The 12895-nt window shown below is 30.9% G+C and overlaps 2 protein-coding genes across 2 annotated transcripts; both read right to left on the bottom strand.

Annotated features, from left to right (window-relative positions):
• Positions 1-1193: 1193 nt before the first annotated feature.
• LOC141711232 (protein FAR1-RELATED SEQUENCE 5-like) lies at positions 1194-2708 on the bottom strand. Its single transcript, XM_074513639.1, has 3 exons — positions 2355-2708; positions 1991-2221; positions 1194-1856 (listed from the first exon to the last, which is right to left on the bottom strand). Exons 1-3 carry the CDS (start codon positions 2706-2708, stop codon positions 1194-1196), a joined length of 1248 nt encoding a protein of 415 aa, XP_074369740.1.
• Positions 2709-10938: 8230 nt separating this feature from the next.
• Positions 10939-12138, bottom strand: LOC141711231 (protein FAR1-RELATED SEQUENCE 11-like). Its single transcript, XM_074513638.1, has 2 exons — positions 11191-12138; positions 10939-11091 (listed from the first exon to the last, which is right to left on the bottom strand). Exons 1-2 carry the CDS (start codon positions 12136-12138, stop codon positions 10939-10941), a joined length of 1101 nt encoding a protein of 366 aa, XP_074369739.1.
• Between the last annotated feature and the right edge of the window lie 757 nt (positions 12139-12895).

The raw sequence follows: 12895 nt of genomic DNA, 5'->3' as shown, positions 1-12895 counted from the left end.
TGTACAGATCACTAACTTTGTCGGCTGATAGGTCTGTTCGCACTTTTAACGGGTGTAGTCTGTTATTGATGTTGTGGGCTTACGAGAGATTGGCACCCGGGAGGCCGGAGATTGCGCCTCAGCAGGAGATTCGGTGGCCGAGGGCGTGCGCGTGGGTCGAGCCAGTGAAGGTTAGTAGAGTAAACCCCCGCCACCATACACGTAACTACCGGGGTGATTTGGACAGTTTACAGCTACACTGGGTGACATGGCAGTCGTATGTCAGACTTTACGAGAGAGAGGCTGATCCTGATGATATTGATGTTACTCATTTCCCGGTGTGCCGTCATATGGCTCTTGGTCGTATCCCGCTGGTGGCATTTGAGATCATTGAGTACCAGTATTCTGATAGGGTTCTGAGACAGTTTGGGATGTACCAGCATATCGGATGATCCATTTGACCATGTTGTTCAGAGGTTGGAGATATAGTCTTCTTTTCAGCGGCCTCACCGTCTTGCTATGCATCAGCAGTATGTTGCCGAGTGGGAGAGTTATGTGGCTACGGGTGGGCCAAAGATTGTTGAGGGCGGGTTTGTATCTCTCGCCGAGTATATGCAGTGGTATAGACGGGTAAGTAAGATGAGGATCGCTCATTGTGTTACTCCTGAGGGCGATATCATACAGCCCCGTGACTGGTACCCTCAGCAAATGATGGGTGATGCGGTATGGTATTCTTTACTTGTTTCCAATTGTAGTCTTTACCTGTTTTCCTATAACTACTTGTAAAATGGATTAAAAATGAAAATAAGGACTTATTTATGTTAATTTCTCGTGAATTATCATTAATTCCCTATAACTACTTGTAAATGGATTAAAAATGAAAATAAAGACTTATTTAGGTTAATTTCCCGTGAATTATCATTAATTCCCTATAACTACTTGTAAAATGGATAAAAAATGAAAATAAGGACTTATTTAGGTTAATTTCCCGTGAATTATCATTAATTTCCTATAACTACTTGTTAATATGTACTTTGAAATATTAATAAATTTTAATTAAATATTTTCAGTGTCGTGAATGTTAGTACTTGTTGGCATTATTAATAATCCCAAAAAAAGAAATGACTCCAAAAAAAAAATTGGAAAAAAGTTATTTTTGAAGATTTTTTTTTTCCAAAGTTGGGCAGAAAGTTTTCTGTAAAACATAAAAAGTATTATATAAAAAATAAATCATTTGCAAGTGCAGTGACCAATCTGCAAAATTCTGCAAAACTTTGAAATCGCTTAAACATCTCTTTTGTGTATATCTTTGAGGCATGTATCTCCATTGACGAGTTAGAGAATAGTCTCCTTTCCTTGTACTCGGTGTCAAAATCGGCTTGAACCTCCCGTAAATATTGTGACTCCAAAGCTTTTTGTGAATTCTCAATGAATTCTTTCAAACCGGTCGACGCTTTCACATACTCATCAAAAAATGAATTCATAGACTCGCTCCTTGAGGTGGTAGTCATACCAGCGGCAAAATATTGTTTCGTGAAAGCAAAAACCCATTGTCGTCTAATTGCATACATATCATTTAGCCAATTATGATTTTCAAGATCATATTTCTCTTTTAAATCCTCCCACCTACCTTCAAATTCCGTTGGTGACAATGACTTGTAGATACATGCATTAAAATCCGTCTTGAACTCCGAGTATTGAGTATACAAAGTAGATATTTTCTCGGGAAACTTGCTACTAATATGCCACGTACAATATGTATGGTTGGTGTTAGGCATAACCTCGGCAATGGCATTACTTAAAGCGATGTCTTGATCGGTAATAATGATAATAGGTGGATTGTTATCGACCGCTTCCAACCAAGTCTTCAAAACCATCTATAAGAAGTCTCTTTCTCGTCCCTTATAAGTGCAAATCCAAACAAAATATTTTGGTAGTGGTGATTCACTCCCGTAATTGGAATAAAAGGCATGGCATACATATTAGTCCGATATGTCGAGTCGAAAGTTACCACATCTCCAAAATTCTTGTACGCGTTAAGCGAACGAGGATCAACCCACACCAAACCCCTAACCCGATTCTCCTCATCCACATCCACATCCACTCGGTAGAAAAAACTTCCATCACTTTGATTTTGCAAGTCTCGTAACAAAACCAATCCACACTCCGCATCACCGGAATCAAAAACCCGTCTTCGAATGTCACGTATTATATTTCGTATGTCTTGAGCGGAAAAAACCAACTTTTTCAATACCACCACACGTCTCACTAAGTAAATTAATCACTTTCGGGGTCTCGATACCCGATTTGTTGAATAACTCAATCAAAGATCGGGTAAACGGATCTATGTTGCGTGATCTTTGCATGAATTTTACCTTATCCGATGTAACCATAACATGATTGTGCTCTAGGTTAACCTTGGTTACTTCCCATTTGTTTGAGCTTACTTTGTGAGCAACACACATACGAGCACGACAACAAGTTCGAGGAATGACATCTCGAGGTCGTTTCCCTTTAACCCTATCTTCAACTTCCAAGGGTTTTGGGCCCAATCTTCCACCCTTTCGACATATATACAAACGTGACGATATACCACCATTTCTTGAATGCCTATGACTACTTCGAATAATTATCTTGAACCTTATACTTCGACCATAACCTCGATAAAAACTTTCCGCTTCATCCAACGAATCAAATATCATACCAACACAAGGAACTACATCATTCATATTTCCAATAAAAATTTCATCATTAATTTGATCATCATCATCGCCATTAAAAGAATCATTACTATCATCGGAATCACCGTGAACATCGTGATTCTTCTAACCGAAACCAACATCATCATCACTATGCATTTTTCCCTTCCCCGGATCATTAACTTTATCTTCAATACTATCAACATCTATTACTTCATCATCATTAAAGATTTTACGATAAACCCTCTTTTTTGTGGGGGGGGGGGTAACATAATTAAAATCGTTATGATCACTAGATGAACTTGAATAATCAAATAAATAAGAAGCCATGAATTTTGAATACTAACCTTGATTTTCAGAAGAATAAATTTGAGCAGAATGTTAAGCAGCAGCAAAAACAGCAGTATAAGATCAAAGATACAGACAAATTAAGGTAGTTGTGTGCATTTAATGCACGACCTCAATGTTTCATTGCGTCAGCCGCAATGAAACATTGTGGCACTGTACACGCCCACAAACCAACAACTGTAAGTATTTACAGTTTTTTTAAAACTGTACAACATACCCCCGCAATGTTTCATTGTGGTGGATACTTATACCCGCAATGAATCATTGCGGATGTGTTTTTTATTTTTGTTATTTTCTTTAAAATTAGAAAATTAATCAAAAAAATATTAAAAAATAGTTTCTAGACTTATTATATTTCATTTAATATGTTAAATTTTAATTTCAAAATATTAATGTTTATAAGAGTAACTTAATTATAATATGCAACTATTTTACATAGTTTTATGAAAATTTGGCACAATAGTTGTGTCAGATGATATTTCTTGACATATAAGTTATAAAATATTAATTTCAAATATCCAATTATACGGATGTTAAAATATAATTATATATTTAATATGTTAAATTTTATTTTTAAAATATAAATGTTTATAAGAGTAACTTAATTATAATATGCAACTATTTTACATAGTTTTGTTAATATTTGGCACAATAGTTGTGTCAGATGATATTTCTTGACATATAAGTTATAAATTATTAATTTCAAATATCCAATTATACAGATGTTAAAATATAATTATATATTTAATATGTTAAATTTTATTTTTAAAATATAAATGTTTATAAGAGTAACTTAATTAAAAAATGTAACTATTTTACATAATCTTGTGAATATTTGGCACAATAGTTGAGTCAGATGATATTTCTTGACATGTAAGTTATAAAATACAAATTTCGATGATCCAACTGTACGGATATTAAAATATAATGATTATAATCATATAAAAAATTATGATAATAATACATATTAAAGACATCGCTCTTAAAATATTGGCACATAAATTGAAATTAATTTAATATTTGCACAAAAAAGTTTGAATTCACAAAAAAGTAAAAAATTAATAATATAAATTTTATTATTAAAATTAATAATATTATTTTTTAAACTAAAATAACTCATATGATAATTTAAAGAAAAATTACAGAAAAAATAAAATTGATAAATTTTATTATTAAAATTGATAATATTTAAAATATTACTTTTACTTATATTTAATGTTAACATATTTTAAAAAATTAATTACTGTTGAATATTATTCTTATTTTTATACTTTTAATAAATAAGTTATATTTATTTTTATACTTTTAATATTAGCTATTTATAATAGTAAATTATATTTAATTATAAAAAGAGTGACATTTAAAGCTAAAGGGGCATTAAAAGCTAAAGAGAGGACAGTTGGGGTATTAAAAACTGTGGATCGGCCCAACAATGAAACATATCGGAGGCCGCAATGTTCCCTGTGTAAGGCCACCTGCCGCAATGAATCATTGCGGAGGTCCAGACCCGCATTGGAATATTGTACCCTCCCGCAATGAAACATTACGGTGGGTTGGCGCCCTTCCTTCCCAACCCACGTTGGCTCCTGATTGGACCTGTATATATATATATAAGTGCAACGGTAAAATTTAAATATTTTTATTTTTAATTTTAAGTATATTAATTTTTTTTAAAATAAAATGCATCATTCCTACCTCGCACATATTTAAGCACCGGTCATATAACGGTTTTCAGGATGAAGAATTCAGAGAGCTTGATGGTTTTAATATTAATTCGATTTGGCTGTTTCACTCTGTTCTATACTATAATCTAGACATAGTAATTCACGTGGCATTAAAACCATGAGTTTTTAATTTTGATTTGAACTCTCCTCTGGTAATTTTGCAGACTCGCACTGGAATATACCAATTTATGATGGGACACCGGGAAGTAATGAATCATCTCTTTATGATGTATACCAATTTAGTGCTAAGAAAAAAAACATCATTTTCTTATAAAAAAATCAGAGTTAATATGATACTTCCAGATATGTGTTTACGAACATTTGAAGGTAATTTAGTTGTTGTAGTTTATATAGTATATCATTATGATATTAATCAAATAAAATTAACAATATTTTCTACCTTCATTATAGAAATTGTCTTATATAAATCATAAGGACGTGTCAGATATTCTATACAAGGTATATCCAGAGGCTCCCTCAGAATTGTACAGGATGATCGTTAAGATATTATACCGTCAAACAAGGTAGGTGGAGAATTTGAATTTACAATAATCTTTAAATAATTTTTTGGTTGTTAAATATATTTTTAATTTAACATATAAACAACTGATCGGTAAAAAAATTATAATTGGAGACACACAAATCTCATGCCCTCGGTTATTGATTTTTTCTGGAAAGAACCTAATAGCTTAGGTCCTAAGAAGATCTTTACATGATATAAAGTTCTGCGACATAGGTGATTGATCTATGCATCATATATGGAAAAGTATCATGCTCATTGTTGCGTTACAGTAGTTTTGCTGGATAAATAGCTTATGTGATTATAGATGTACAAAATTAATGAAAGAGATGTGTCCTAAGTCCAATCATGTATGATGATTTAGGAATAACTTTTATATAATCTGTTTTGATTTCATTGATATTAATAAAAGACTTGTTTTGGTTTTATTGCGGGCTTTATCTATTTAAGTGTTTTGAATAAGATATACCATAGTTTAGAGTAAAGCTTTTTATGGATTATGATGAGATCATAATAATGAGACCTAAAAGATGATAACTCTAAACTTAAATATTTCCTGGTCGTAGGATTACTAACTGGTAATTAATAATCCGCAAAGATCGGTACATACTATACTTGCTTCATTATGAAGGATGTCTGTTCTCATAGACATTTGTGTGGTGACACTATAGCTAGTATGTAGGTGCTTATTATAGAATAAGTTCACTGAACATGACTCACACAGCTGAACAACTAATGGAGTTCACTCACGTGTCAGCAGTTGTTCACATAGTGATAGTTGTACAAGTATCCTTAGACTTGAGGTCATCATAGTCATCTTGTGTACACTGAACTATGCTTTGGTTTAGTTCTTAGTCTCCAGGGACAATTATAAGGGCTCTACTGGGTATAGGAATTTGTACACGAAGATAGTGTATGATCAATAAAGGATCTACCACTTCCAGTGAAGGAATAGAATGTTCAATGGTGATCCACTTATGCTAGTTCAGGAATCTCTGGCCAGAGTGAATGAAATTAGAAAGGAGTTTCTAATTTACATTAAATAGAACTAAGCATAGTGAATGGGAAAGCAAATGATTAAATAAGATAGGCTTGACACAAGTTCCATGCCTTGTATTTAATCGTGACATTGCAGGGTAGAAGGAATTGATTATACGGTAACTACTCACTGAATAGGTTCTTGGTATTCTAAGCAGTGAATTCGTATTATCCGGATAGTCGCGATATGCTGAGAAGTATCCCTCACGATGTAGAATAAATATGATTAATTAATTAATCATATTTAATGAATTAGAGATTTTATATAAATAATGATAAAATAGTTTTATTATTATTTATTTCTACTATCGGCTTAATATTGAACCTACAGGGTCACACCATAAAAGAGAATGATTTAATGGTGGATGAATTAATTAATAATGGTTGATAATTATTTATTTATGAAATAAATAATTAATTGATAAATTTAATAATTGATTAAATGAGATTTAATTGATTATAAATTAATTAAGAAAAGGTTCTTAATATTATTAATTAAGAATTTAATTTTTGGAAATTAAATCAAGTGAGAGAATTATTTCTAAAGTGTTGAGAAAAAGGATTAATAATTAAAAGGTGTTTTAATTATTAGTGAGAATAATAAATGGTTAATAATAATAATATTTTATGGGAAAATTTTCAGCTGAAAATTTTGCCCATAAATATACCATTATAAACCCTATTTTTGCCAAAAACCAAAAAGATTTACAAAACCCTAATTCTCTCCATCTCCTCCTCCTTCATTACATCGTTTTCTTGGTGGATACCGGTAGAGTGCTTCACACTTGAGGAGCAGCTGCTAAGGATCTCCGTTCATCATTTTTGGATCGCCATTAAAGACCTTCATCTTTCCATTAACGTAAAGATTCTTAAGGTAAACATACTGAACTACGAATTAAATATTATTTTTCGCATGGATCCTGCGGAGGGTTTCGGTTTTTTAAGATTTAAATTTACGTTTTCGCTGCGTTTATGTGCTAAAAACCCTTCAATTAAGCTATGCAAGAATAGATGATATACATACATGATTTGAGGGAGAAGTGTTTTGATGTTTGGCTTATTGAACTTGTATCATGTATTCTAAATGTATTAATCTTAATACATATAGATGTACATAATTCTTAGTGCATTGCGGACCAACTTTAATTTGGTTTGCAAAGATATTTCTTAAACGATTGTAATTTTTTTCTGCTCATATATTTTCAGATATGGCTGCAGATGGATGTGAAGACGGACCAACATTATCTGAGAATGTAGTTTTTGATTTTTTGAACTTCCATTTTCATTGTTGTATGGAGTATGATAATATGAATTTTGGAATTGTGTTTAATTTGCTATTTAATAAGGTTTGGTCTTCCTCTTCTTTTATCTTTTCGAGTATATACACCGTAATATGTCATTCTATCTCATTTATAATCCCTCGATCTGTCTCATTTATAATTCATTTGTTTCATAAAATATGAGCTTATGCGCTTTTTCCGAAATCAATGGTTGATTTCCATCTCAACCCAAAAAAAGTAAGATAATGGATACTAAAGTAAGTGTACTATATAGATGTGTGATAATGATTATCTTAAATTTATACTAGGTTCCTTTGTTTTGACATTCAAAAATGGAAAGTGACTCATATGAAATAGAACAGGTATTTCTAAAATAGAATAAGGTCATGAACGCTCCGTCTTCTCCTTCACGTAATAAGTATTAGGGGTACCGGGTTAAGAGATTTTATCAATCCAACTCAATCAAGGAGTCCTTTATATAGAGGTGAGTTTAGGGTTAGACTTGTGTTGGGAGACTTGGTGGACGAGTCTCCAACTTAGATGGTAATTAGGAGTCCTATAAGGGAAGGAACTCCAGAACCTTCTATGTAGGACTTTGAGTCCGTTTAGAACACATGTTTTGCTCTTCCAGCCGTATTGGGCCTAGTCCGTGAACAGCTTGTGTTCATGGACCTTGACGACCTCAGCTGGTGAGCCTTGTCTACATGGGTCATCTTGAGTCTGCTATGAGCTCAGACCAGACAGGTCTGTACTGGACTTCAGATAAGAAGCAAGGGTAATTAATGGGATATTTAATGTGTCTTTAAGATGTATTCCATATCAGCAGCGTCTAAAATTATACCTAACAGAAGTATCAGTTGGAGGGATCAATATTTTATATATTAGTTATAATACCCTATACTTCCACCTAGATATTATACGTAACAGATACATATACATATGGAGCAAAATTTTATGAAGACCACTATTTCATCGGACACCTTGGAGACTATCTGCGTTCTGCAATCAAAACTCTATAAAATATATTAGTTTATAAAATATGCTCTTCGAATATCACTAATTTATTAAAATCGTTAAAGATCCTTTAAGTTTAAAAAGTAAAATGTGTATGTTCTGTAAACTGAATAAATATTCTGCAAATTAAACATGTTTCTTAAATAAAATATTTTGTAATGTTCTACATATCGTACATATATGATATTCAAAATTTTAAATAAAATTATGATGTTTATAGAGTAGGACTCGCAAAATAATAGGTTTAACAATATTTTTATACAATATTTTACTTACAAAACATAAATATTTTCCAAGATTTCCAACAAAATAGTGGTTTCCATAAAACTTAAATGTATACATATATACAATGATAATTTAGAAAAGAACAGACTTAGTTATTTCTCTAAATCGACGCAACATAAATCCCCAAGCAATCAGACCCTTAACTTGGAGAGCTCTAAAGCTCAATCTAAGTCGTAGACTTACTCATCACAAATTTCTAAATTTTAACTAACGGGTTTTCTGCCGTGTGCCCCATGGGCACACGCTAAGAAGTATATTTTTATTTTTTCCAATGACACTTAATGTCAATCAATTACTTTTTTGTTATTCCCATAAACTTTCCTGTTCTTACTTTTTGATTTTAACAATGCTTAACCCCGGTTAACATGTGTTACTCCAAAGTTTTTTAATCTGTTTGTATAGTTCATGTGTTCTTTTTTTTAATTTATTCATTTATCCAAATTACATATTTTTATAACAAAAAGATTTGACCACTTTAAAAATATAAAGAATACTAAGTAAAAAGATATAAATTATAGAATAGTGTGGCAAATCTTAATAATATTGTCATAAAAAATTTAGATTTTTTTTACAATATCAATAACTCTAGTGAAATTTTTATTTTCATATCTCAATTTTTTAAATAAAAGTAAACTAATGTTAATTTTAATAATAGTAGATTGGCCACCACTATTTATAAATTGACATATTCTAACTTTTTTAATCATCGATTATTTGTATATATACATATAAAAAAATTAAAATATGAACAAAAATGTTAAATAATTTTAACTGCAATGTTAATAAAACTGTAGCTAAATAGTTTCATATCGTCTTGCATGAAAATTCAACAAAAAATTAATCACTTCTAATATTTTTAAAATTTAAGATGATAAATTGGGTTCAAACTTTCACTGTTTGCAACACTTTTACTCTGTTTCTGAGGCCTTTTCAAGTGCATATGGTTTTCTTCCTCTTTCTCCTTGTTTGGACATGTAGTATAGTTGTGACCTTGTTTCTTGCAAAATCTGCATAATTTTAATTGCTTCATATTCACCTCTTTTCCTTCTTTAGATCTTTTACTATTTGGCCACCCTTTGGTCTTTGATTTAGGAGGACAATAAACAGGGCCAACTAAATTAGCATCTTCAAAAATATTGCTTTCTCCCTGGGTCTCACTAACCACATCCACCACCCTCTCTTGACCAAATATTATCTTACTATGCCAATGCAATGGAAAGTATAAAGATGGTATAGTGAACACATCTTGGTGAAGGAACACACTCAAAATGTGACGGTAAATAATTCCCCAAAACTCAAAGTTTTTACATGAATACATCAACATTTATCCATTCTCCATAACTTCATGCTTTTGTGTATCACCTTGAGCATAATGCTACACTACAAATTCCCCAACACTGTTAGTGTGTACAGTATAATGAGTAGCTCTTTCAAACTGTTCTTGAAATTTTTTGAAAGAGAATGGAGTCAAGACTTTCTGTGCTTGCTCTTCCAGGGGAGACAAAGTACGCAGGGAAGCTCCTCTGTGTTTCTCTAACATTCTAGCTTACAACTAATTTTGTCAAATATCTTCGATAGCCAAATCAACCTATTAAAATATTAATATCACAAATAAAATTACATCTTAATAAATAATGTTATGAAAAATAATAAAAAAAGGTACTTACATTTAACCTATATTTAACTATATTTAACAATATTAATATTAAAATACAACTATATCATAATCAAACTATAACAAAAAAATTAAAAAAAATACTTACTTGCTTTATACATTGGCTTAAACATATACGTGAACTTGTAAATCTCTTGATAAATGCATTGAAACTTTCAGATCTCCCAGTTGTGGTCATTCCAGCAAAAAAGGGTTCACGGAGATAAGTTGGTACCCAAGAATGCCTTATGTTGTACAAACCTAATACATGTTTGTTCTTCTCTAGCTTATATTTCTCAACCACTCCAGGCCATCTATTTTCAAACTCGTCATAAGTATCAAGTCTATACAAACTATAGAAATCTAAACACCAATTAAAATATTGTTTACGGAGGATTCATGTGAACCAACTACTAAATTTTGATGTAATGTGCCATATACAAAAGGCATGTTTAGTTAAATGTAATTTTTCTGCAATAGCTTGTGTCATCCAAGGATCTTGATCAATTAATATTGATTTAGGAGGCTTATTCATTAGGGACACAAATATCTGCATATAATATACATACACAAATAAATAAACAAACATATATATATATATATATTAATTAAAAGGACAATTATATATAAATATAAAAAATGAACTTACCCTCATCAACCAAGAAAATATATTTTTAGTCTCATTACGGAGAAGAGCACATCCAAATAATATAGTCCTACCATGATTGTTTATTCCAACAAATATACCCAATGGCATGTCATAAGCATTAATCTTGTAAGTTGTATCAAAGATCACAACATCTCCAAATGACTGATACCAAGTAAAACAGTGAGCTGGTGACCCAAAAATATGTTCCACTTTTCTTTCATCATCCAGTGTAACAGAGTACTGGAAATTTTGGTTCTCCTCTTTAGCTATCTTGCAATATTCAAAAAAATCTAATACATCATTTTTTGCTTGCTCACTACGAATTTTACTAAAAAAATTATGAAGATCTTTTGAGGTGAATGAAAGGTGACCATGTCTAACATTCTTTTCAAGCTCCATCACACGCATGATTTGTTTCACACTAAGATCTCCATCTTTCAACAAAAGAATGCGTTTTTCATCATATTTTGTCATAAAACGATAAGATCTAAGAAAACGTACCTCTTCTTGTGAAAATAACTCATGATTATGTGTAACAATAAACTCAGTGACATGCCATTGTTCTGGAAAAATTTCAAAACTTTTCTTTAATGTTACCCTCATATGAGCTTTGCAATCACACCTAGTAGATGGAGTATTTCGTTGTTTCAGCACTGGATCCCCCATCTTTGAAAGTTGCAAACCTTCACGATGACACACAAAATCTCTTCTCTTGATTTCTCCATCTTTATTTTTGTCAAATCTTGCTTTACGGATAGAAAAACCATATTGTTTAGCATATTTGTGATAAAACAAGTATGTTTCTTCTTCACTCAGGAAACATTGGCCAATGAAAGGCTCAAAGCTGATATTTTCATTTTCTTGTTCTTCTTCTTCACTAGCTTCTTGTTCTTCATCTTCAATGGCTTCTTCACAAGATTTGTTTAGATCAATATTATTCTTATTCATCTTGTGAAAGTTTTAAGAAAATATAGGGCATGTGAGATAGGCTTAGTGAGTGAATATGAAACGATTATACTTGAGTACAGTTATTTATAACAAAGTAATTGTAAAATAAAGTTAGGTTACTAATTAAACTAAAAGAAAGTAGACTAAAATAGTATAAATTTATTAAAATTAAGATATTAAAAAATAATTATTATGTGACAAACAAAACTTCCATATTAAAAATTCATATTAAAATATTTTTTATAAACAATTTTGTAATATTTTTGTTTTTATAAACTTTCATATTTTGTAATTTTGTTATATTTTTTTTATAAACAAAACTTATAAAAAATGTTATTAGGTGACAAATAAAACTTTGACATGAAAATTTATTATTATTTTGTAATTTTGTAATATTTATCATCATACAATATTCTTGTCTAATAATTTCATGTCTTTTTAATTTAAAAAAGAGAAAACAAATTTCTAATATGGAAGTAAATTTTTTACCAAGGTCATTGATATTGACAGAATTTGTATAAAATTTTTATGATAATATTTTTGTTACATAATGTTTAGTTAATATTATAAGCTCTTTTTTATTTTTAAAGTTGCCCGGTTATTTTAATATAAAAATATGTGGTTTGAAAGCATCGAGTAAAAAAGTAGTTGACTGGCAATGTGACATGTTAACCATGGTTAAGCATTACTAAGATCAAAAAGTGAAAATATAGGAGTTAATACTTTCTATGGGAATAACAAAAAAGTAGCTCGCATT

This window comes from Apium graveolens, chromosome 3 (genome assembly GCF_009905375.1).
Source record: "Apium graveolens cultivar Ventura chromosome 3, ASM990537v1, whole genome shotgun sequence".
NCBI classification, from domain to species: domain Eukaryota; kingdom Viridiplantae; phylum Streptophyta; class Magnoliopsida; order Apiales; family Apiaceae; genus Apium; species Apium graveolens.
This window is presented reverse-complemented; position numbering and strand designations above follow the sequence as displayed.

Coding starts and splice junctions, on each gene's coding strand:
- LOC141711232 (XM_074513639.1), bottom strand. CDS start 2,708: ATGAATGATGTAGTTCCTTGTGTTGGTATGATATTTGATTCGTTGGAT. Junction 2,222..2,354: donor TTATGGTTACATCGGATAAG/GTAAAATTCATG, acceptor GTATTGAAAAAG/TTGGTTTTTTCCGCTCAAGA. Junction 1,857..1,990: donor ACAAGAATTTTGGAGATGTG/GTAACTTTCGAC, acceptor GACTTCTTATAG/ATGGTTTTGAAGACTTGGTT.
- LOC141711231 (XM_074513638.1), bottom strand. CDS start 12,138: ATGAATAAGAATAATATTGATCTAAACAAATCTTGTGAAGAAGCCATT. Junction 11,092..11,190: donor TATTTTCTTGGTTGATGAGG/GTAAGTTCATTT, acceptor TATTATATGCAG/ATATTTGTGTCCCTAATGAA.